The 23,956-nt window shown below is 51.9% G+C and overlaps 1 protein-coding gene across 10 annotated transcripts in view; it reads left to right on the top strand.

Moving 5' to 3' along the window:
- The window catches only part of Nsd2 (nuclear receptor binding SET domain protein 2), a 78,231-nt gene that overhangs the window by 49,136 nt on the left and 5,139 nt on the right, over nt 1–23,956 (top strand). For 8 of the 10 annotated variants that reach the window (XM_087187769.1, XM_087187771.1, XM_087187772.1 and 5 more), the window contains 11 exons: nt 8,330–8,461; nt 9,218–9,341; nt 9,954–10,154; nt 10,860–11,039; nt 11,340–11,496; nt 11,633–11,838; nt 13,054–13,157; nt 13,452–13,721; nt 14,617–14,733; nt 23,364–23,505; nt 23,687–23,793. In XM_087187769.1, the coding sequence (XP_087043895.1) occupies nt 8,330–8,461; nt 9,218–9,341; nt 9,954–10,154; nt 10,860–11,039; nt 11,340–11,496; nt 11,633–11,838; nt 13,054–13,157; nt 13,452–13,721; nt 14,617–14,733; nt 23,364–23,505; nt 23,687–23,793 (1,740 nt within the window). Of the gene's footprint in view, nt 1–830; nt 6,507–8,329; nt 8,462–9,217; nt 9,342–9,953; nt 10,155–10,859; nt 11,040–11,339; nt 11,497–11,632; nt 11,839–13,053; nt 13,158–13,451; nt 13,722–14,616; nt 14,734–22,435; nt 22,547–23,363; nt 23,506–23,686; nt 23,794–23,956 lie in introns of those variants that run through there. The other 2 variants (XR_015441396.1, XM_021260414.2) reach the window with 2 other exon arrangements.

Consider the following 23,956-nt stretch of genomic DNA (forward strand, 5'->3'; position numbering starts at 1 on the left):
TCCACTGTTCTTGGTGGTCAGGCTTGTGTAGGAAAGGCCAGCCTGGTGATGGTGGAGATGACAGTGTGGACCTGGGAAGTCTGAGAGACACACTTGAGCTGTCACTGTTGCGAATTACAGAGGCTGGTAGATGACTGGCTCCATTTAGATGGTGGGTGCAGTACCTTAGGCCCACGCACCCTCCTGCATTTTGAAGGTGGTACATAGATCCTTCACTGTGCATGTTCCTTATATATAGTCATTTAAATTGCTAGGTTTTCTCCATTGGGCTGCTCTCCTGCAGCTTATGTCAATCTCCGTTAGAGTACCATTTACAGAATCCTTCTGTTACACACCGTAGGTGAACGGGTAGCCCTGGCTACTGCGTATCAGCACTGCGGGAGCACAGGAAGTGTTCCCCAGGTGGCACGTGGGGAGAGTGTGGAGGTCTGCGACACCCGGAGCCCGAGGGCCGGCTCTGATGTGATGGCTGCTGTTGGGGACTGGATGGGCCCCTCATTGAGCTCACTTAGCTAATGCATGTTTTATGCCCTTCCTTTCATTGCGTTTGATCGAGAGAAATAAGGAGTTTTCATAGGGCTGGTGTTTCAAGACATTTTAGGTCATGTTGTGGTTTAAATTCTTGAAAAATGTATATGTGATAAATAAATTTATATTGGAATAATTGATTACATGGTACTACATCACCCCAACCAAGAGACTAGATTAAACTTACACACTTGCATGACAAAAGGCCTGTGAAGGAATTAATGTGATTTAAGTGTTTGTAACTTCATTTCTTATTCCTTTAGTAGAGCAAATTCTTATTTTTTTGCCTTCACTGGTAACAGCTTTTATGGGAGCCCACATCAGTCAAGTTGGACTTGAACCCAGCTGCCCTGTACTGCACTTAGAGTGATGTAATGTCCCAAGATGTCTGCGGCAGGTGGCGCATCATCGTACACACTAAGTGACATTTCTATCACAATCATTTTATGGAAGATGTGTGATAATCTGTTTTTACTGGTATTAATAAACACATACAATGAAGAAAACAGATAACAAATTTTAAGACCAAGGTAAGATACCTAATCAAGGCCATTTAATCAATCACATTCATCTCATGATAGAAACACATTCATATTCCAGTGACCAATGTAGGTTTCAAGTCGAGGAGGAGGCTGTTCGATGGGGACTGTCCTGTTGCTGAGACAGGGTGCCCGTTGAAGGGGCCATCCTGTTAGAGGTCCTTTTTCCCTCTAGTTCATAACTTAACTGAATTTTTATGGAGAAATGTCAGCATCTGTTCCTTCAGAAACAAAGAGCAAACAGCACACATTAAGAGGCCCTTGTCAGCTGTTCTCATTGCCAGTGAAATGTATTCATTACTGTAGATATTAAACTAATTTCCAACATAAAAGGCAAGAGGAGTTTTGATTCTGTCCTTTTTTACTAAGCAGTTTTACTATAACACTAGACACAGTAAATTTTTAGGAAAATATGCCATTTCCAGGAAAGTATCATTGTGAACCATTCACCTCTCAACTCAGTGACTGAGCTCTAGGGGGCACCACAACCAGGTTACTTATGCCAGCCACTTCACCTGGCTTTCATAGAGCATCAGCATCCCTGTAATGTCGTGGTCTTGGGTGCCAGCTGGGGCTCAAGCCCACAGTCCACCTGTGTCATGGGAGGAAAGGCCCCATTTGCGCTCAGCCCGAAAGGCAGAGCTCACGCTGCTCATGGGCAGTGTGGACGGCACCCAGGCCGTTCCCAGCAGACTTCCGGTGTGTCCGACCTGTAATGAAAGTTCTGACTGATTCTTCTGTTCCAAACCATTAAGTAATGTAACGCATGTAAAACGCTTAGGGTGCCTGGCGCCTTGCGAGGACTCAGTGGTTTGCTGTTGTGACAGTAATGGTTATAACAATAAAAAAATAAAATTGCCATCATTCCATTTTTATCCAAAAGTATAACTTTTACTTTGGCGTGAGAAGTGACCTTGATTGCATCATGCACGTGGGGATAAAGTAAATCCAGCAGTGGCAGAACCCTGGGTCTGTTAGTGTGACACGGTCCAGTGCTGGACATGTGGCTGTGGGTTGGCGGATGCCCCATGGCCCTGGTCAGATATAGTGGGAGATGTGGCCCCGTGGCCTAGGAGCAGTCTAGATTGTACTATCCCAAAAGGACCCAAAAGAACTCAGGTAAATTTCATCTCAAGAATGATTGCTAAATTTAAAAAAATATGACCAAAAGGATGGTATAAAAAATGGCCCTGGTTCAATAAATGATCACCTGAAGTAAAGATGCCAGCCTGCAAGTCTCTGGGCCAGAATTGAGGGGTTTTGTTAGCGTGTGATGAATTTGAGGTGTGGCAGCCGCCAGCGTTGGGAGGCAGCGAGGGAAGAGGAGGTGAGGTCTCGGGCCGAGGGGTGCCTGTTGTGCAGCAGAGTCAGCCTGAGTTGGGTGCAGAGAGTGAGTGAGAAGATGAGGATGGGAATGTGCAGTGTCCCTCTGAGGACATTGGGAAGGTGGCCAGCTGGGTGGGGCGGGGATACTCGGTGTTCCTCAGTGAGGGGACAGTCCCACATGTGGTGGAGCTGTCCTGCTCCGAAGGCCAAGGGCCGGGGATTTAGCTCAGTGGTTCTGCTGCCTGCCGCACAAGCGCAAGGACCTGAGTTCAATCCCCAGTACCAAAAACATATAGTGATGCTCCAAAGGCCAGTCCTGGTGCCGCTGAGGAGGAGCTGAGATCCCGAAGGGTCAGCTCTTTCTTGACCTCTGAGGAGCACAGTGCAAAGGGGCTGCTCAGAAGGGCTTTGGAAGGAGCAGTAGCTTCTTTGCCAGGAGAACAAATATTCATTATGTTATAAATTTAACATGAAATTCCTGCATTTCCTAAAACAACGCAGCACAAGATATGTTTAGCCTTCAGGTGTTTGAGCTGTCCCTTTTAAGATGAGTTTTGCTCGTGTCATACATAAATCACTTTCATGATCCCATTTGACTTGCTTCAAACCATCATTCATGTACTTTGTTTGCCTGGCAAGAGGCATTAACTGTCTTGTATAAAATTTGAGGCATTTGAGAGGGGTAGACGTGTCTGAATGTATGACTGTCTCGGTTGTAGCTGTTCTAAAAGTGCAGGTCAAGCCCTGCTTTGTCCCAGAGCAGTGCTCAGTGAGTGTGTGTGCTGGGATAGAGGCCTGAGAGGTACAGGCCATGGGATCCTTAAGATCCCTCCAGAGCTGAACCTGCTCAAGTGGACTTCCGCCTCCTGATGGCCTTTCCTCAGAGCCAGTGAAGGGCTCTATGTCCTCCTTTAGGCACAAGGCCTTGAGGGGTTGTAGTGGCCTCTCAGGGCTCTCCTTAGTTCTCATTGAAAAGTATTACTCCGGTGTTTTTAAGAGGCTGCTCCTAAACACCAACCAGAAACCTAACCAAAGTTCCACAACTATGAAGCAGAGTTTATAGGACCGAGGGCAGAGGGCCTGTGCCACACAGGAGGGAGCCCCAGCCCTCCCCTCTGAGGGACAGCCTGCTCCTGCATGGGGAGGAGGGAAGGCTTCCTGGAGTGTAGCCTTGGGAGTGTCTGACGCCGCTTCGTGCAGAAGCACAGGAGACTTTGGTTGGGGCTGTCTGGGGTTGGAAGTGAGATGAGGGGAGGGCTGTTTGCTTCATGGTGGGACACACTGGAGGAGAGGCAGGAAAATGGAGCAGGGCCTAAACTGTCAGCGGCAGCCTTGCCATTCTCATGGTCGCTTAGCTTAGGGTTTGAATCCAGAGTCTGGGAGTGGCTGGACAGTGGTGAGTGAGCCTGGTGCCTGCTAAAGGTCTATCACAGAAACACCCTGAAAAGAAGAAAAATTCAGGCTATAAGTTAGTATCTTGTTCCTGAAACACACAAGAAAAATGTTGTCCACATGTATGTGTACGATGAAAGGGCGTGTGAGGTGGGACCAGGTTGTGACGCCGTCTGTGCCCAGGCCTGGCGGGACCCCATTGCCTCAGGCTTCCTGAGCAGGGGCGCAGCCAGGGTGAGCCATCATGAGATGCCCACATGGCTCCCTGCACCCTGGGGTGCTTGTCTGATAGCGCAGGTGAGAAACAAGGCCACTAGGACTTTGCAGGCGTGTTCACTCTGAGTCGTCAGTCCTGAAGAGACTGCTTCTCACACAGCCAGCACTTTGCGGTTGCCGGGCCAGGGCGGCTTCTTCCGCCTGGCAGGCAGGCTTCTGTGTGGGCAGCAGGGGCAGCTCTTTGGACTCAGTGTGAAGTGTGGGGCATCGTATGCTTTTACAGTCAGTAGTTTTGTCACCTCAGTTTTTGAAAATTGAACAAGAAGTAATTGGCTGGGGACTGCTGTTTATCTTTAACACTGCAGTCTTTAGCTGGAGGAGCAGCAGCACTGCCATCACATCAGAAAGGCTTTTCCGACCTGCTTTCAAAGCTGTGGCTGCTTCCTACTGACTCCTAACGTTTTTTCCTCCTCCTTTGAAGAAATTTTGAAGAAATACACTAACTCTCCCGTATGTTGTAGGACTTTTGGTAAATGCAGTGGACTTTGGTCCCCTTAGGTACTGTCTTCATTGTTTTGCCTAGGCAATTAGAAATGTCACTAATTTGCTTGCCAGTGATGAGAAATGGACTGTGCTTAGTACAGAAAAGGGTGTGTGTATGTTCCTCGTTCCGGTCCAGGGAGGGGGAGGGACACGCTCTCCATGGGACGTTTTTACCAGTAAGGACACCCCCCCACCAGGCCCCACCTGTCACTCTCTGGCCTTGTGCTGGACCCAACACGGGCCGTCTTTCTAACGTACATGTGGTTGCCAGACTTTGGGCACATAACTCCTTGCCAGTATTCTGAAGCATGCTAATGGCCGGGGACAGTCTGTGAGCAGTGATGGATGGGGCGGGTCCTGGCCTGACCTGGCCATGGGGTATTGATCAGCAGCATGAGAGGAAGCCACCCTGCGGTGGTCCCATATGTCCCCAAGCTCTCTATCTCCGGGCAGTGCGTACAGGCCCCTCGGCAGGGGATGCACTGCCCAGGACACAGCTGGGACCCAGGTGGGTTGGTAGACACTTTAGAGACTTGCTTTACCTTTAACAAGGGCAGCCGGGAGCTGAGAGCAGCAGCCACATGGCCGGCTCTGGCTGCAACTGCCTGGTCCTTGCTGCCTTCTCAGGCGGCCTGACTGCACGGAAGCTGGCTGAGACCAGAAGAGGAAGTGCAGCCCGTGGCATCCTGTGGACTCAGGGACTCACCCCCACCTAAGCTAGCATCCAGGGCAGCAGGGAGGGCTCTGTGCTGTGTGACCTGGAAGGGTTGTTTATAATAAAGGTTATTTCAAATTCTAGCATTTTAGCTGATGACTTACTCTAAAATTATTTTAATTCCACTCTAACATTTCACTGTGATGTTAACTTGGAAGACCTGTTTGAGAGTAGTCTTTTGATTTTAAACTCATTAAGTCTGCTGAGCACAGGATTCTTATTATTTGTAAATCTAAAACTCTCTGTGAAAAGTACGTCTAGTAACCAGTTCTTCCTTTATAAAAACATAACTTACACATGCAAAGAATGTCGGTTTATAGAAATATTTATTGTTCAAGGTCTGTAATTGTGTTTCAAAAATGATGTAGTGTTTAACTTGTGAAGGGATTTGTTTTGTCAAAAATTGAAAACTCACTGTGTATAGAGCACACGGCAGGGCATGCAGGCGGCCTGCTGGCACCCTGAGTCTTCCGACGGCCATGCTGCCCCAGCAGTTGGTTGCAGTGTGCTCAGGGTCACATCATGTTGGATAATGCCATTTTGAGAGTCCCTGCCCCCAAAGGAATGTGTTCTGAGGCTTGTAGGTAGCTTGGTACTGTCACATGCTGAGGAGAGAGCAGGGAAAGTATTTTAAGAAAACTGGCAAAGTCAGGAACTGAGCTGCTTGGAGACGTGGGTCGCCAGTGTGGCCCTGGCAGGTGGGAAGTGACAGGAAAGTTGTGGGCAGAGTCTGTGTCTGTTCTGTCACCACACTTTCCTTTCCCCACACACCCTGTTGGATGTGGAATAGAGCGTAGATAGTGGAGGCCGAGCCCTGGGCCTGCTGGGACCACACCGGGACCGTGTCACTTCCACAGTGGCATCTCTGAGTGAGTCCCAGCACCCAGTGTGTGTGGAGGAGGAGCCATGGCTGGAGTGAGGCTCTGGTGGGTTGCCAAGGTGCACCCAGGGGCCCTCCGACCTGGTTAGGGGTCTGTCCAGTGGCTCGGGAGGGCTGCGGGGCGAGAGGGGCCTGTGCACTGTGTCATGGACTGTGATATTGTAAGGTCTGTATTCTGTATGTGGATCTCAGACCCCAACCAGGAAACAAGCCTCATGTGTGTCGTTACATTTATATTTCCATTCAAAGTATGTATTCCGTGTTTTATTTTCTCAAAACAGACTTTGTTAATTTAGGAAATATCTCCAAGTGGAAACGTGCTAACTTTCTGTAAATCTTAAATAAAAGGTGCTGTTCCTTCCTCTGACCCAGGACTGGTTTGTGTTTTCTGTCTTTCTCTCCATGCTTTCTCTCTCTCTTTCTCTCTCTCTCTCTTTTGGCTTTTAAATTTGTTCCAGCCACACTAAGGGAAGCACGGGGTTGGTGGATGGATCTCGGGGCTCTCTTCCCTCCGCCCTGATGAGGCCCCTGCTTTGGGCCTGGCTTCCTGTGTCAGGCAGGTGGGGCAGCCTCGGGCAGCCATGGGGTCACTGTCTGAGTGGGCCCCTGGCCAGGCCTTGTGTCCCCAACTTCCTGATGTCCTGGATTCCCCAGTTTCCACTCCGGTCTCACTTCAGAAGTGCTCAGACCCCCGCCTGTGACCCTGTGTCTGATGTTAAATTTGGGGTGTGAACTCAGAGCCTTTGAGGTGGCCTCTCTCCGGATACTGACCTTAAGGGAGTGGGAGGTGAGCTGCGGGCGAGGGATGGGCGCTGGGCCCTGCAGTTCCACTGGTCAGCCACCTGGCGACAGCCTGGGAAGGCAGCGGTGCTCTAGTCAGTCTAGGGTTGGTTCAGGCTACCCCCGTCTTCCTGCAAAAGGCACAGAACTGAGTTTAAAAGGCCACCTTTGCAACAGACCGGTGTCACGAGATGTCTGGTGGGGCTGGAACAGTGGTCCCTGGTGGCTTCACCACTGCACGGGCCCTTGGGAGGCAGCCCACTTCCACACTGGGTTCAAGTCAGCAAAAACGCCTGTGTTTTTTTCTTCCACAGTCCCCTGTAATTTCAGTGTGCAGAATCTGGCAAAGGCTTCTTAATAAGGCTACAGAATTGGTCTGCTTCCCTGGTAGAATTTGTTTTCTTTGTTTTTTTATTATGGCCCAATTTCACTATCTAGTTTTCTGCTTGTTGGAAAACAGCAAGCCTGTAATGTCATTATTTGTGGATGTGACTAATGAGGTATACAGGAGGTGGCGTTTGTGCTTCTGTTCCATCTCCAAAATTCAGTTTTCAACACTTATTTACCTGAAGACAAATAACAAAAAAAAAATTTTTTTTTTTTTTTTTTGGTGCCGGGGGTCGAACTCAGGTCCTTCCACTTGTGCAGCAGGCAGCGAAACCACCGAGCTAAATCCCTGGCCCAAATAACCAAAAATTTTTAGACAAGAAGGTTTTCTGTCTTCACTCATTTTATTGTGTATTGCTCCTGCTTGTCAGGTGAGGGCAAAGACACTGTTCGACCAGGGGAGGCTGCAGCCCTGTCCTGATGATCCTCAAGTCCCGGCTCTCTCCTGGGCCCTCTCCTCAGATCCCGTGCCAGCAGCACAGGCACACGATCTTCCCTCCCCTGTGGCATAGCAGTGGGAGGAGGAGACAGGCAGGCAGGAAGGCTGGGTGGGTGTGGGTCTGCACAACTTCCCGACTTCCCTCCAGTCAGGGTTGCAGTTAGGAACACACTTCCGGAGGGGCCTGGTCTCCACCTTGCGGGAGTCAGCCTGCGAAAAGCCTTGTGCGTAGGCGCCTCACTCATGTCTTTAAATGTGTTTGGTGTTTGGACCTGAACAGAGTGGGTAAGAAGGGCCAGCTTCTCCGCCCCAGAGCCTGCCTTAGCTCACCTGGTCGGGCAGACTGGACTTTCCTAAGTGTCTTCGTTTTTAAGGCGTGTGCCTCGTTTGTACGTATGTATACGGAAAAGTCCGTTTCTGAGTTCTCAGCACAGCTCTGTTGACACGCTGCACTACACAAAGCCAGTGGGTGCTGCTCGTTCACAGCAGGTCACGCGGGAGATGGGCGGGCCAGGTCCTGTCTGAGGACACAGCCGCCACTCTTTCTGTGACAAGTGAACCGCCGTCCACCTCCTTCTTCCCAGGTCTCAGACGGCCCAGGAGACGAGCCCTCGGAGTCCCCTTACGAAAGTGCGGATGAAACACAGACTGAAGTGTCCGTCTCGTCTAAAAGGTCTGAACGAGGAGTGGCCGCCAAAAAGGAGTATGTGTGCCAGGTGAGGGATGGCGCGTCGGACCTGTCCGTGTGGGGCTGAGCGAGGCTCCCTGCGAGCGCTTGTTTCCCAGCCCCCTCTGCTGCAGCGTTTGGGAGGCCCTGCTGCCAGCAGAGTCCTGAGACTGAGCTTGCGTGTGGGGTCAGGGTCGCCCCCGGTAGAGGAGAGCTGGCAGAGCCAGGTGTCAGGTCCCCAAGGCCCTGTGCTGACATACATGCTGGGTGGGTGAGGCCTCGGCTGAGAGAGTGTCACCAGACTGCTATTCCCCAAACAGCAGTGCCTATCAGTCAGGGCCTGGGTCCGGGTCCTGCCTCCGTTTTGTGCTGGCTTGGCCGCCGGGCGCAGGCCACTCCCTTTGTGTGCCTCAGTGCCTGCCTGTCGCCGGGCTCTGTGGACTGACAGGTGTGCTGCCCCTTGGCGTGGGCCCTGCTGTGCTGCAGGCCTGCTTTTTCCTGAGAGTGTGCTGTGGGTTTTCCTGGCCTCCGTGTCTGCCCGGAAGTATCTGGAACGCATCCCTCAAGACCTGGGCCCTGTTGTTTCCTCGCCCTCCCTTGGAGGGACCAGGCGGGTCCCTTGACAGCGACTCACTCAGTGCTTTATTTGTTGTGGGCCCTGCGCAGGCCAGGAGGTTCCCTGTGCCTGTGCGCGGGTGCTCAGTGCTGGGAGCAGCAGAGCAGATTTCCTGCCCCTGCAGACAGCACCTGACAGCTCCCTTGTGACAAGAAGGGTGTGGGCTCACATCCCGCTTTGTGCCCACAGCTGTGCGAGAAGACGGGAAGCCTCCTGCTGTGCGAAGGCCCTTGCTGCAGTGCATTCCACCTCGCCTGCCTCGGGCTTTCCAGGAGACCAGAGGGGAGGTTCACCTGCAGCCAGTGCACCTCAGGCAAGTCCACCCCTGTGCTGAGATGAGGGTAGGCTCCCTCCACCCGACTGCTCTGTCCTCCACCAGCTGACATTCCTGACTGCCGAGTGGAACAAAGCTCTTTCTGCAGTAGTTCAGGGTTCCCTGCTTAACCTGCGTGCCCAGTGCTGGGCTCTGCTGCCCTCAAGTCAGGGTCCCTGCAGTCTGGGCTTGTGATGGGAGGACAGGCAGCACCATGGCCCCTCCTGTTCGTGGGCTGGGCCTGAAGAGTCCCCTCCTGCAGGAACACCTCAGGGTCAGGAGGACACTGAGAGCTCCTCGCCAGGCCACCAGCATAGCTCTGCCCCCTGGCTGTAAGCAGCCTGAGGGAGGTAACCGCTCTGCGGAGCACTTGCCCTCTTCTGGGTTTTCCCCAGCCGGTGGCCTGGGCTGCACAGTAAGACTTCCCTGTGTGGCCGCTCAGTCAGGTGCTGGATAGCCTTCAAGGGCTGGGTTGTTCCAAAGAAGGTGTGGGCTCCTCAGCAAGGCTGGGGACGGCCAGCTGCCTCCAGGAAAGAGCTGCTCACTTTGAGGGGTCCAGAGCTGTGGTCTCACTGTGTGTCGTGTCCCCCCCCTCCGTCAACCGTGTATTAGGGATCCACGCGTGCTTTGTGTGCAAGGAGAGGAAGGCGGAGGTGAAGCGCTGCGTCGTGACCCAGTGTGGGAAATTCTACCACGACGCCTGTGTGAGAAGATACCCTCTCACTGTGTTTGAAAGCAGGGGCTTTCGCTGCCCCCTGCATAGCTGCGTGAGCTGCCACGCCTCAAACCCTTCAAACCCACGGCCCTCAAAAGGTATGGATGCCGTGGGCAGGGCCAGTGAGGCTCCCAGGAAGTGCTTGGCTCCCCTGGGGTTTGTCACCACAGGGGCAAACTGACAGCCTCAGTGGTCCTTGTTTGTCTGCTGACTGGACACAGGTGGGTCAGGGCTTTTGTGGGACACAGGACCTGCTTCTGTCCTCCCCTCTCCCCACCCCGGAGAGTATCTTTAGGGTCCTTAGTTTTAAGAGCAGCCTCTATAAAACCATTTGGAAGGGTCCTGTTTGCTCTGGTTTTAGGGCCCTTCACAAACAAGGCAAACATTGTGAGATCAGATTCTAGCTCCATGATTCAAGGGTAGCTGTGTGGGACTGGAGAGGGCAGGTTGTGCGCACCTCTTGGTGTCACCGCTTTTACACCAGTGGCAGCCTGCATCTGGCACAGTTTGGAGGTTTGCTGCTGCCATTTGGTAGGGAGAGGACAGCAGTGCTGTGAACATCAGATGGTGCGCAGGGTGCATGCCAGTGTCCAGGCTGAGCATGCTGGTTGGCCTTGCTGTGGAGTGTGGTTCTCAGGCGCTTATGGGTCTCTTCAACATTTGGAAACTCCTTGGCCTTGGTGAGAGGTTCTGTGATCAGATGCCTCAAGGCTGTTCCACGATTCCTTTCCCAGTTTCTGAGGCTTTGTAGTTTCTGAGGGAGGTGGCAGTGTCTGGGTCTTCAGGCTGTTTCTCACCCTCAGGTAAAATGATGCGGTGCGTGCGCTGCCCCGTAGCATATCACGGAGGGGACGCATGTCTGGCAGCAGGCTGCTCGGTGATCGCTTCCCACAGCATCGTCTGCACGGCCCACTTCACTGCTCGGAAGGAGAAGCGGCACCACAGCCACGTGAATGTGAGCTGGTGCTTCGTGTGCTCTAAAGGTGAGGCCGTGCCACTGCCACTGGCGTGAGGTGTCTGGAGCTCGAGGGCCGCCCCGGCCCTTCAGCCCTGCCCACAAGTGTGTGTCACGGCTGGTTTTCCCCGTTAGGGGTGGGAGCACATGGCGGGGTTTCTCACCGTAATTGCTGCACAGGCCATGCATGCCAGGCCATTGGTGGGGACGCAGCCCCTGCCTGAGCGCTGGTGCGCAGATCCGTGGCTGTCTCACGCCCAGGGCTTCAGAGCTGGGGTGCGGCCCCTGCAGCCTGGCCTCCTGGGCTCAGCCGCTGCCTCCCTTGCAGGGGGGAGCCTCCTGTGCTGCGAGGCCTGCCCGGCAGCCTTCCACCCCGACTGCCTGAACATCGACATGCCTGACGGCAGCTGGTTCTGCAACGACTGCAGGGCTGGGAAGAAGCTGCACTTCCAAGACATCATCTGGGTCAAACTCGGGAACTACAGGTGTGAGGAATAAGAGTCCTGTGCTTTTTCGTCTGTGTTCAAATGTCTTTGTTTCACTTTACAGTACTTAACGTATTGAAATGATTGTCGCTCTCTCTGAAGAGTCTGTGAATACTGTTTTTAATATTTATAATAGATGGTGGCCGGCAGAAGTTTGCCATCCCAAAAATGTCCCCCCAAATATTCAGAAAATGAAGCACGAGATTGGAGAATTCCCTGTGTTTTTCTTTGGGTCTAAAGATTATTACTGGACGCATCAGGCACGAGTATTCCCGTACATGGAGGGGGACCGGGGCAGCCGCTACCATGGGGTCAGAGGGATCGGAAGAGTCTTCAAAAACGGTACGGAGATTTCCCAGCAGAGTGGAACAGCGCTCTTGCTTGCCTTTTGTTAATCCTGACTTCTGTTTTTGGAAATTTGATCTTTGTAGAAAATGCTAGACTTGAGTATTCTATCTGTACTTTTAAATCAGAAAAAATAAGTTTGTGGACTGATCTATTAGAGGTATAGTAAGATATACTGTTCAGTAATTTTTGTAATACTGGTTTGTGATTAATTTCATTAGAAGGCAGTAAAGCTTTCTGTGAGACTGGGGAGCTAGCTGCAGACGTTCTCCGAGGCTGGCCTTCGTGGAGGAGGCAGCGCTGGTGGCGTCTCCTGGTGTCTGGCCTTGTGCCCCAGCCTTCAGTGGCTGCCTCACGATTCCACATACATGGCCAGGCCTGGGGGCCTCGAGTGGCATCTTGGGCTGATCCCCAGGGTGTTTGACCTTTGGTTTTGCATCTGGGCTGGGAGGCAGGAGGAGCAAAGGTGGCGAAGCTGGCCGAAGAGCCAGGCAGGAAGGAGACAGAGGAAGATGTGTCAGTGTTTACCCCGGGTGGAGAGTAGCACAGTAGGCCAAGTTCCAAGCTTGCCCAGGGCCCCTGCTGGACAGCTGGGACTGGGACGAGCCCAGGGCCAGGGCAGAGGGGTTCTGAGCTGGAAAGCTGCCTGCTCTGTGCTGCCAGGAGCTCTCCTTTGTGGCCCCAGCATGCTTAGGAGTCTGATTAAGAATAGGCTGTCATGAAAAGATTCTTGGCAGTTACTAAAAAGGAGGGTCCCAACAGGGAGGGTGGCCCACTGGGTTTGGGGTGACAGTCGCTGCTCAGGGGAGGACAGCAGGCTCATTCGGGCCAGCTCCACAGCAAGGGACCAGCTGCTGGGCAGCAGTCTGCCCAGAGTGGTCTTGTGTGCCTGCTGCCTGCTCACTTCACACAGCCCCCACTTTGTGTTGTCTCGGGACTGTGTCCTGACTGGTGCCTTGTGAGCTCAGCAGAAACCCACCTGGGCAGTCTTTGTCCCGGGCCTTGGGGGTCCCCCAGATGGCCTGGGGTGGCTTCTGTGTGAAGTGCTCTGCCACGTCAGAAGCACCTCCCCTGGCAGTGTTCTATGACCTTTAGTTGCAAGAAAACCAGAAACTGAACTTACCAGCGAATGTTTAGAATAAGCACTAAAATACAGAGCTTAAAGGTTTTTATTTGCTAAAATATGTTCCTCACATTTCATTGATGTTTTAGCACTGCAAGAAGCTGAAGCTCGTTTTCGTGAAGTCAAACTTCAGAGGGAAGCCCGAGAAACACAGGAGAGCGAGCGCAGGCCCCCACCCTACAAGCACATCAAGGTGACCTGCAAGGGGTGTGTGTGTGTGTGTGTGCGCGCGCGCGCTGCTCTCATGGTTCCTGGACAAAAGTAGTTCTTGCTCAAAATGAGAAAGACAAACACTGAGGTGAAGTTACGGGGCTTCCCACTCCAGCTCGAGCTCCACCTCGAGGGCCCCCAGGCCAGGACGGCTGGTGCCCCGAGCTGAGAGGGCTGGGCGGAGCTCCTGCAGGCCAGGCGAGTCGGCCAGGAGCGCTGCACAGGCGCCTGGAGGCTCTGCTGGCGTGGGGCCGACACAGCTCCCTTCCTTCTGCAGGTCAATAAGCCTTACGGGAAAGTTCAGATCTACACGGCCGATATCTCGGAAATCCCAAAGTGTAATTGTAAGCCCACAGACGAGAATCCCTGTGGCTTTGACTCAGAATGTTTGAACAGGATGCTGATGTTCGAGTGCCACCCGCAGGTGTGTCCCGCGGGCGAGTACTGCCAGAACCAGTGCTTCACCAAGCGCCAGTACCCAGAGACCAAGATCATCAAGACAGATGGCAAAGGGTGGGGCCTGGTTGCCAAGCGAGACATCAGAAAGGTGTGTGTTTTGCCCCTTCTCCCTGCCCCTAAGAAAATGTGGTTCTGGTTTCCTAGGTTTGCATTCACTTGAGAATGGTATTGCTAAAACTCCTTTTTGAATTGAATTACTACAATTGAATTTTGTAAAGTGTCCCATGAGAGATCCATCAAAGTTAATACTCAGAAGCTCCCTTGAAGTCAGAACGCCTGAAGTCAGAACTCTGATGGTTGCTTTTATGAAATGGAAAAATTTACACAGTGGCCATTTCTGTAGACTCCACACTGTGGTGTCTCAGCGCTCAGGAGCACAGGAGTGGCTGTTTTTAGAGGCTCTCCCTGCGTAATCCAGAAAGAAGCTGCCAGTGAACACCAGTGACCACTGACAGCCTGCTTCCGCCTTCGGATTGAATTGCTGTGGAGACACACCTCGCCGCTTATCTTGGTGTAGGCTGACCCTGGCATGTTCGGCATGGGCTAGGGACAGGAGGTGTCAGCCACAACTCCGTAACTGGGGTGCAGTCCATGGCCCAGTCCCAGCCATGGCAAAGACACCGTGTGGAGATGCCCTCCCGCAATGCTGCTGCTCTCCCCCTTCAGCTGCTGGTGGCCATCCTCGCTGTTGAACCTGTCAGGCTCTTTGTGACCTACACCTAAGGTGACTTGTGTGGAGCCTGGGCTGTCAGACGTGCTCCAAGGAGAGGAGATCCTGTAGGAGCCAGGGCTGGGATGTTGCTACTTCAGGAGTGCTTGAGTGCGGGCTGCATTCCCAGCCTTACTTAGGAAGTGGCCGTGAAGTCATTTGAACCTTCTTGGGCTAGCAAGGCCTTTGGGACCCACCCTGAGCACCGTGGTCCCTGGGCCGAGCTGCGTTGGCATGCTCCTGATTGTCACTGTTGCCTTCTTGTCACTTCCAGGGAGAGTTTGTGAATGAGTATGTCGGTGAGCTGATTGATGAGGAGGAGTGTATGGCAAGGATCAAGTACGCACACGAGAACGACATCACGCACTTTTACATGCTCACCATAGACAAGGTAACAGGAGGCCGCCTGCACTGCTCATGCTGCATGGGGCCCTGAGGGTCCTGTGGGATCACCCCTGGCAGCGCGGTGACATTCTTCTTTCACCTCCTGAGTGCTTCCTCCCATGCATATGCACATTTCTTTCTGAGGACAGGGCGTCCTCCAGCATGGCTGTCCTCTGCATCTGGGCAGAGAGCCTCCTAGGGGCTGTGTGTGTCCCGTTAATGTCTGGGCGACGTGTGCACTGATGTGGTTATTCCATTTTTGTCTTTAGGTTTGAAATGTTTTTGAATAAAAGAACTGGGTGAGAAAGCATGGGTCCTGGAGCTGCAGAGGTGGCTCTGTCTGACCACACCCCTCCTGGGCCTGCCAACCCAGCCTTCTGTAGAAGGTGGCCCTGGCACAGTGGGCTGTGTGCAGGGGGTTCTAAGGTCACAGCCGACAAAATCCAGAAACGGTGAAAGAACCGCCTGAGAGGCCCCTGGTGAGGCTGTGACCACCCTGCTCGGGGTGACAGCTGAGGAGGCCGCATTGCCATGTAGACAGGAAAGCGCTTGGATCCTGGAGCAAGGGCAGCTTGGGCACCAGTGCCACAGAGGCAAGAGCCAGCTTGTGGTGCTTCCTGGGGCCCATGGGGCGTGGACTGGAAGTGTCCCCAGTCAGCAGAGGGCACTTTTGCTCGGTTCAGATAGAAATCATGATTTGGCAAAGTGCAGGTCTTTTGGCAGCCCGGGGGTCTGTGTGGCCTCAGCATCACAGCTCATGGCGGCTCGTAGCCACCTCCTCAGCAGCCGAGGCTCACAGCCTCCTGGCGGCTCCTCTGGAGCTCTTCCTGCAGCTTCAGCTGCCTCTCTGGGGCTCTCTGTGGGCTGCTGCAGGTCTCTGCAGTCAGGTGCGACCTTCACAGCGTTCTCTGCCTTTAGCCGCTGCTGCTGTCCATCGGCTGCTGCTGGTCTCCACCGCTGGTCTCCACCGCTGGTCTCTGGAGCTCTGCAGGGCTCATCGCCCCTCGCGTCGCCAGCTTTTCTTAGTGCAGCTGCTCAGCCCACTGTGCCTGAGACAGGAATCATGCATAGCCAAGAGCAGCCTGAGCGAGGCTTTCCTGGGACCCATGCTTCAGCCCAGGCGGTGGAGCACAGCAGGGTGAGCAGGGTGAGCAGGGTGAGGGTGCCTCCTTGGCTGACCCTGGGTAAGAGGCACGCTGCTCACAGAGCAGGCAGTCTGCAACGTGGTTTTGTACCTCTTGTGGACGTTTTTGAGGATTTTCAGAGTAGTGACAGAGGGGGCAGAGTCACCCAGGATAGGGGATAGGTGTGCATCTGAAGCCTGCCATGGCCACGGCACGTATCTCTGGGGCAGCTGCAGCCATAGCTCAGAGGTGCAGTGGGCAAGAGGAGCCTGTTCTCCAGGCACTCAGCCCTGTGCTCTGCTGCTCTGACCCAGAGGTACAGATGACGGTGACGTTAGGTAGCACCTCCCTCCGTTCCGGCAGGCCCTTCCTTTGAGCTGGTGATTGCCTGGTGTCCACTCCCCACCGCTTCATTTTCCTCAGCCTCTAGGAGCCAGACATAAAGCTGGGACTTTCCACGGCAACTGCAGATAACGGGGAAATGGGGAGGTGGCCGAGCCTGTCAGGGGAGAGGCGCAGGAGTGGACTTGACCCGAGAAGACCTCAGTTTCCTCCTCAGGCTGATGGTCAGCATGGAGACAGCTGACAGCACCAGCAGCAACGAAAGACAACAACATACTCAGCCAGCCCAGGGAAAGGGAAGCATCTGATCTCCAGAGTTAGCAAGTTACTAGATTCAGCTCACCAGTTTTTAGTCAAAAAAAATCACAAGACCTACAAAGATGCAGGAAATGTAGCCTAGCCAAGGACAAAATAAACCAATAGAAACTGTCTCCACAAAAGTCTTCTTGGCAGATACTAGGTGAAGAGTTTTGTGTGGGGAGGGTTGGATATAGGGCATTGAGCCTTGGTCCTTTACCCTGAGCTGCATTCCCAGCCCTTTTTTATTTTGAGACAGGCCTGGCTGAGTTGCCCGGGCTGGGCTCTAACTTGTGATCCTCCTGTCTCCACCTCTCAGAGTGCTGGAGTCATAGCTGTGTGCCACCATGCCCGGCTTAGACAAAGGTCTGAAAACATCTGTTTCACAGATGCTCAGAGAACCAAGGGGTTTTTTTTGGGGTTTTTTTGGTACTGGGGATCGAACTCAGGACCTTGCGCTTGTGAGGCAGGCGGCGGAACCACTGAGCTAAATCCCCAGCCCAGAACCAAGGGGATTTACGGAAAGTCAGGAAAACTATGAAGAAATAGAAAATCAAAAATTCCAGAGCCAAAAAATAGAGTAACTGAAATGAAAAATTTTCTAGAGAGACTCAGAAGCAGATGTGAGCAGGCAGAAAAGTCAGTGGTAGGACGATGGGAATTATCAGGCCTGAGGAGCAGAAAGAAGAAAGATGGCTGTGAATAGATCCTAAGGGGTATCGAGAACACTCCCTCACATTTGTGGGGATGCCAGAGGGGAACAGAAAAAGCAGCAGAGAGCATTTGAAGAAATAATGGCTAAAAGCTTCCCAAATTTGGTGAAATGCATGAATATAGACCCTCAGGGGTCTGAGTGAACCCAGAGACCTGCAGGACTCACTTTGACTGAACTGCTGAGAGCCAGAGCTGAAGAGAGGTCTCAAAAGCGACAAGTCAGACACAGCCTTGTCTCACACACAGGGGACCCTCGGTTCACTTATTAGCAAATTTCCCCCAAAAAGTTGAGAGCTGGAGGCACTTGGCCAGTGTATTCAGAGTGCTAAGGCAAAATAAGAACAGCAGAATCAGTAAGGAAAAACCTGTCCGGGAAGAACTCCATGTCTGGCGAAACTTCAGAAGTGACGGGGAGGCGAGGACGCTGGCCACACCGGGCCCCCCTGCAGGGAGCCGCACAGGGAGGGTGCACTGGCCAGGAGCTAGCCCTTGGATAAGGACATGGGAACATGCAGGGACCACTACTGTGACAGTGACTTGGAACTCACTTTTTTTTTTTAACTTTCTACATGATTTAAGATACAAATACATGGGCCAGGGATGTAGCTCAGTGGTTCCAGCGCCTGCCTTGCAAGTGGAAGGTTCCGAGTTCAACCCCCAGTACCAAAAAAAAGGATACAAATACATTTTAAAGAAATTTAGTATAAAAGCTAACATTGTAACTTTGTTCTGTCACTCCATCTTTAGTTTTCTGCATTGACTAAGGCATTTGAAAGAAAGGTTATGCTTTGGGCAACACAGCAGGTGAAGATGTCATTTTGTGACGTCAACAGCAAAAGCAGTGTGGACAGAGCTGTAAAGGACAGAGTCCTCATGTCCGCAGGTGGGCTGGTGCTCGTACCAGTCAGAGAATTGTAACTAGAGAGGGGAAAAACGGGAAACCCGTGAACCCAAAAGTTGGTTCTTTGAAAAGATCAGCGAAATTAGCAAACTTTTATTAAGATGGACTAAGAAAGGGCTGGAGATTTAGCTCAGTGGTTTCAAGATGGACTAAGAAAGAAGAGGACTCGGGTTACTAAGGTCACAGATGGAAGTGGGGATGCCAGTACTGATTCTGCGTAAGTGAAAGGGTCATAAGGGAGTGTTAGGAGCAGTTGTACTCCAAATTAGATGACCTTAGATGGAATGGACAAAGTCCTAGACATAAAACCTGCAAAGACCAATCATGAATACTAGAGAATTCTCCCAGACCTGATATTAGTAAAGAAATCGAATAATTAAAAATCTTTCAAAAAAAAAAAAATCTTCCAACAGGGTTGGGTGAGGCTCAGTACTAGAGTGCTTGCCCATCATGTCTGAGGCCCTGGGTTCGATCTCCAGTATCATGAAGAAAAAAGAAAAAACCACCCAACAAAGAAAAGTCCTAGACCTGATGGCTGCACTGCCAAATTTTACCAGCCATTTGAAGAACCAATACCAGTCCTCCAACTTCTAAAAATCGAAGAGAAGGAACCAAGCTCCAAACTCATTCTTTGAGCCCATTGTTACTCTGACACCAGCGCCAGATCAAGATACTACAGGAAATCAAAACTACAGACCAGTATTCCTCAGAAGCATCAATGGAGAAATCTTCAACAAAATACCAGCCCACTGGATCCAGCAGCATATCAAAAGAATATGATGAGCATGTGGGATTTGTTCCTAGAATGTAAGAATGGTTCAGCGAGTGAAAATTGACCAGTGTGGTATAGAGCATGAACAGAATGAAGGGGAAAACCCCACATGATCTTCACACAGAAGACACATTTGGCAAATTCCACACCTTTCCATGGTAAAGACACTTAACAGACTAGAAGTAGAAGGAAACTGCCTCAGTGTGATTAAGGTCTATGTGAGCATCAAAGCAAACATTGTGCTGCTCAGTGGGGAATGTTTAAGCTTTTCCTCAGATCAAGAACAGCGCAAGAAGGTTTAGAAAGGATAGGCCAAAAGCCTCACATCAGCGTGTTTGGTAGTGAGTTCTCGGATGGGACACCAAAAGCTCATGCAATTAAAAGACCATTGGACGTTATGAAAATTTTACAATTCTGCGCGAAAGGTGTCATTCCATAAAAGGGCAGCCTACAGAATGGAGAAAATCTATCTGCAAATCATATATCTGATAAGGGGCTAATAGCCAGAATATATAGAAAACGCCTCAAAACAACCAAAAGGCCAACAGCCCTTCAGAAATAGGCAAAGGCTTGAATAAACATTTTCCCAGAGAAGATGTACAGACGGCCGATAACCACACAGAAGGATACTCAGTGTCACCAACCACTAGAAAGCCCACGGCAGCTACAACAAGGCAGCAAGACCTCATACCGGCAGAGGCTGCTGTAGATCCAAACGAAGGAACTTGGTGAAGATGTAGAGCAACTGGAACCCTTGTGCACTGGTTGTGGAAATAGAAAATTGTGCAGCCAGTGTGGAAAACAGGTTCTTTAAAAAGTTATATCCTGGGAGAGATAAATAAACTAATAAATGTATTAGGTAGTAACAAGTCATGAAAAGGAAAGCAGCATAATGGACAAGAAATAATAGAGCTGGAAAAATAGGTCTGTTTCAGATAGGGAGATCAGGGAAGGTTTATCTTACCATATGATACAAGGATACCTGGATAAAGTGAGAGAATGAGTTTAGCAAATAACAGTAGGAAGTACAATCTGCGTAAAAAGAATATAAAAGTCCTGGAGCCAGGATTGTGTTTGTAGTAGAGTGTGGAGTGAGAAAAGAGAGTTTTAGGAGATATCATAATGACATTTTTTTTTTTTTTTGGTACCGGGGATCGAACTTGGGTCCTTGTGCTTGCCCAGCAGGCGGCGAAACCACTGAGCTAAATCCCCAGCCCTATAATGACATATTTTTGAGATTACTATGGAGCAAGTACTGTTAAACTTGGTGCATTATATTTCATTACATGGAAGTGCCTTAATTTAAACTATGTCTTGAAGCTATATGTATTTTATGATTTTGTGCATGGTATAAAATGTACTTATGTATACGTTTCACTTTGGACATGTATATCTGTAGGTAAAGTCTGTAGGATTTGACTTTAATTTCCCTCCTAAAACGACTATATTATGCTTGCATTCACAATAAAGAGCTCTTATTTCTTCTAAAAAAAAAAGTTATATCCACGTGTGGTGGCACACACCTATAATCATAGCTACTCCAGGCTGAGGCAGGAGGGCTGTAAGTGTGAGGCCAGTCTGCACAATTTAGTGACTGTCTCAAACTAAAAAATAAAAAGGGCTGTGGATGTAGCTCAATAATAGAATGACCTGGGTTCAATCTCTAGTACCATGAAAAAAGAAAGTTAATACCAGATGATCCAACAGTTCCACTTCCGGTTATGTGCACAAAAGACTCAAAAAGGCCTTGAAGAAATGGTAACACTGGCATTATTCTCACAACCGCTAAAATAAGGAAGAAATGAGTGTCCAGCCAGTTGTGGTTTATCCATCCAGGTGAAAACTAGCTGGCCTGTAAAAGGACATAGTTCTGCAGGGTGCTAAACAGACGAACTTGGAGGACATCGTGCCACGTGAAACAAGCTGTATACAAAGCACGTTAGTGGTCAGAGTGGGAGGTGCTGTGGTGGACACGGAGGCTCTGCTCGATGGGTGAATACAGGGGGTGACCACAGGAGCACAGCTGATGAATGCATGTAGTATCATTGAACTGTGCACTTCAAATGGTTACGATGGTGAACTTGGCGTTAGGGTTATTTTATAACAAAAATTGGGGGGAAAACTCATTGAAATTAACCCACAAAATGAATTAAGAAAAATCGGCTATCTACAGAGAAAATGACTGAAGTGGAAGAATGCATTGAAGAAATGATCCATAATAGAGTGCAGTAAGGTAAAAAGATGAAAACTCCATAAAAGAGGTGGAGACACAGGAAATGGAAATGTTTAGTGGATGTCCCGGAAGGAAAGATGGGAACTGGGGGAGAGGTCAGGTGTGAAAGAGCTTGTAGGAACCAGTGGGTGTGCATCACTTTACTGATGAAATGTGCCAGGTTTTGAGCAGGCCATGTGGAAATCTAACCCTAGCCCTGCTGTTAGACAAAACCCCGTGAGACACCAAGGACTACAAAGATTAAAACAGCCTGAGGGAGCAGTACATCCCAGCGATCAGGCGGCCCCTCGGCCAAGGCCCTTCTGGGAGCCGAGAGGGCAGCACGCCTGGCCTTGGGCACCCTGCAGGCGCCACTTGAGACAGACGGAGAGCTGACTGTCGCCACAGTTTAGCTGGGGGATGAAGAAAGGAGATGCTGTGGGTAGAAAAAGTTGAACTTCAGAAAAGAGTGAGCTCCCAGAAGGAATGGTGAATGAGCAGCCATAGCCCAGTAGTCCGGGTGTGTGCAGTGACACCGATGCTGACACTGCCAGCGGCCTGTGTGGTAGGCAGAGGGAGCAGGGACGTGAGGAGGCATTGACTGAGGCCTGGGGAGCGAGGCCGGAGGATGCCTAAACCCAGGAGCTCACGGCCAGCCTGGACAACACAGGGAGACCAGGCCTCAAAAACAGCACTCACTGACCGTCGGAGGGAATATGCAAATGGAAGGTCAGGCCGGGCTGCTTGGGGGGGGGGAGGGATGCACTGGAGAGGCTTGGCTGGCTTCAGGATTCACCAAGTGTGCATGTGAGAGCTGCACAGAAAAGAACAGTGACTCGAAGTGGAAGATGTACTTTCCACAGCATTAAAGGGCTAAAAGGGCACAGAACAAAGTGCAGAGGGGGTGGGGCGGACAGGCGGGGGGAGGGTGGAGAAAGGGCACAGATGAGGAGACAAGAGGCAGGGTTAGGGTCCTCACTACTTGGGAGGCCTGGGCGACGCAGGGGTGCCCGAGGATCCTGGCCGAGTGCTGTGGGCTCGCAGGCCAAGCCTCGTGTGCCTGTTGGGGCGGTGGGCAGAGCTGGGGGCCCCGCTGCTGGGGCGTGTGAGGGCATGGGTGCTGCGGGCCGCCACGGCAGCAGGGGAGAGCCCAGGATCGGCGGCCGGCAGACAGGCAGCACGCGTCTGTGCCGGGATTTCTGCAGGGTTCTGCGCTCCTAACGGACAAAGTAAAACTGGCCCGTTGTTAATACTGGTGTAGTTGACAAAGCACACCACAGAACAGCTGTATTCTGACACTGTTTCTCTCTCTCTGTCTCTCTCTGTCTGTCTCTCTCTTTTCGACAGGAACTCTGTTACCCAGGCTGGCCTTAAACGCCTCCTCCTGCCTCAGCCTCCTGAGTAGCCAGACCGTGGCGTGCTGCCATGCCTGGCTGGCTGGTGGGGGTGGGCTGAGGGGTGAGTGTGTGCCAGGGGCCCCTGGGGAGGTGTCCAGGGCTGGCTCTCGGCTGCTGCGGCACAGTCTCCCCAGTCACTTCCCCGCACTGTGCTCTGTGGCCGCGAGACACAGCTTCCGGGCGTCCCCGGGCACTGCCTCGTCCCCACCGGGCGTGGGTTTCGCACCGACTCCTGACATAGCCGGGCCCGCCCCGCCATGCAGGCAACCTGGGCACTCCTGATCTGATCTGTTGTCTCCCTGTCACTGGGCAGTGGTGTCCTCCAGCTTGGGTGACAGTAGGTGGATGTCATTTGCCTTTTATACACGGGCACTGGTGTGCTTGCATTTGTGACTTGTGACTCCGCTGTCACAATCACCACTGCCAGCCCTGTGCCTTCCCCCCTCCTGGCCAGGGTGGCACCAGCATCGAGGATTTGAATTTGCATTTCCCCAGCTGCTGTGGACTTGAAGGCCTCCCTCCTGCCTGTCGCCTTGACTGGCCCTGGGGATTTCTTTGCTGTGGCTGCTGATGTTGACCTTGGGTCCCTGTGACATCCGTGTTTCTCCCAGCCCTGTCGACTGTCACGGATGGTGCTGGGTGTCAGCTCACTCGCTGTCCCTTGTTTCCAGCCCTCACCCAGCCTCAGGCCCCTCCTTGTGGTCCCAACCTGCCCTCCATGAGCAAGAGATGGTGTGTCCTATCTGAGCGGACATGGGACACTGATTTTCGGTACAACAGCAGCTGACTGCTCGTTGAACATTGAGCGTAACAGTTTGCCTGAATGGAGCACACGGCTGCTTAGGGCCGAATGGTTAATGTACCTTGACTCCCCCTAGGACCGTATAATCGACGCTGGGCCCAAAGGAAACTATTCCCGGTTTATGAACCACAGCTGCCAGCCCAACTGTGAGACCCTCAAGTGGACAGTGAATGGGGACACCCGCGTAGGCCTGTTTGCTGTGTGTGACATTCCTGCAGGTGCGGCATCAGGGGGTCAATCCATTCAGTTCTGAGGATCTGTATGCAAAGCAGTTTCCGGGGAGGGCGCGGGTGCGGGGGGGTTATGAAGGTAGATGCATGTTTGTAGTCCAGCTGAGCAAGCGAGAGGTAGCAAGAGAGGATGAGTTTCTGCTTAAGTGTTTGTCTCCTCTTTTCCCAGGGACAGAGCTGACTTTTAATTATAACCTCGACTGTTTGGGCAATGAGAAAACAGTCTGTCGGTGCGGAGCCTCCAACTGCAGTGGATTTCTTGGGGACAGACCAAAGGTAACGTCACCTTGATGTCTGTCCACAAGGGCCCAGGTGTCTCATAGCTGCCAGTGGGATTCCAGATAGCGGGAAGATGAGTCCTCTAGGGACAGTGCCACACACTGTGGCGTCAGCAGCAGAGGTGCAGGCTCAGCTCTAAAGCCAGCAGCATAAGTCGGTG

The sequence above is a fragment of the Heterocephalus glaber genome, unplaced genomic scaffold (genome assembly GCF_053883595.1).
Source record: "Heterocephalus glaber isolate CG9 unplaced genomic scaffold, H.glaber_assembly_v1.0 deba00001509, whole genome shotgun sequence".
NCBI classification, from domain to species: Eukaryota; Metazoa; Chordata; class Mammalia; order Rodentia; family Bathyergidae; genus Heterocephalus; species Heterocephalus glaber.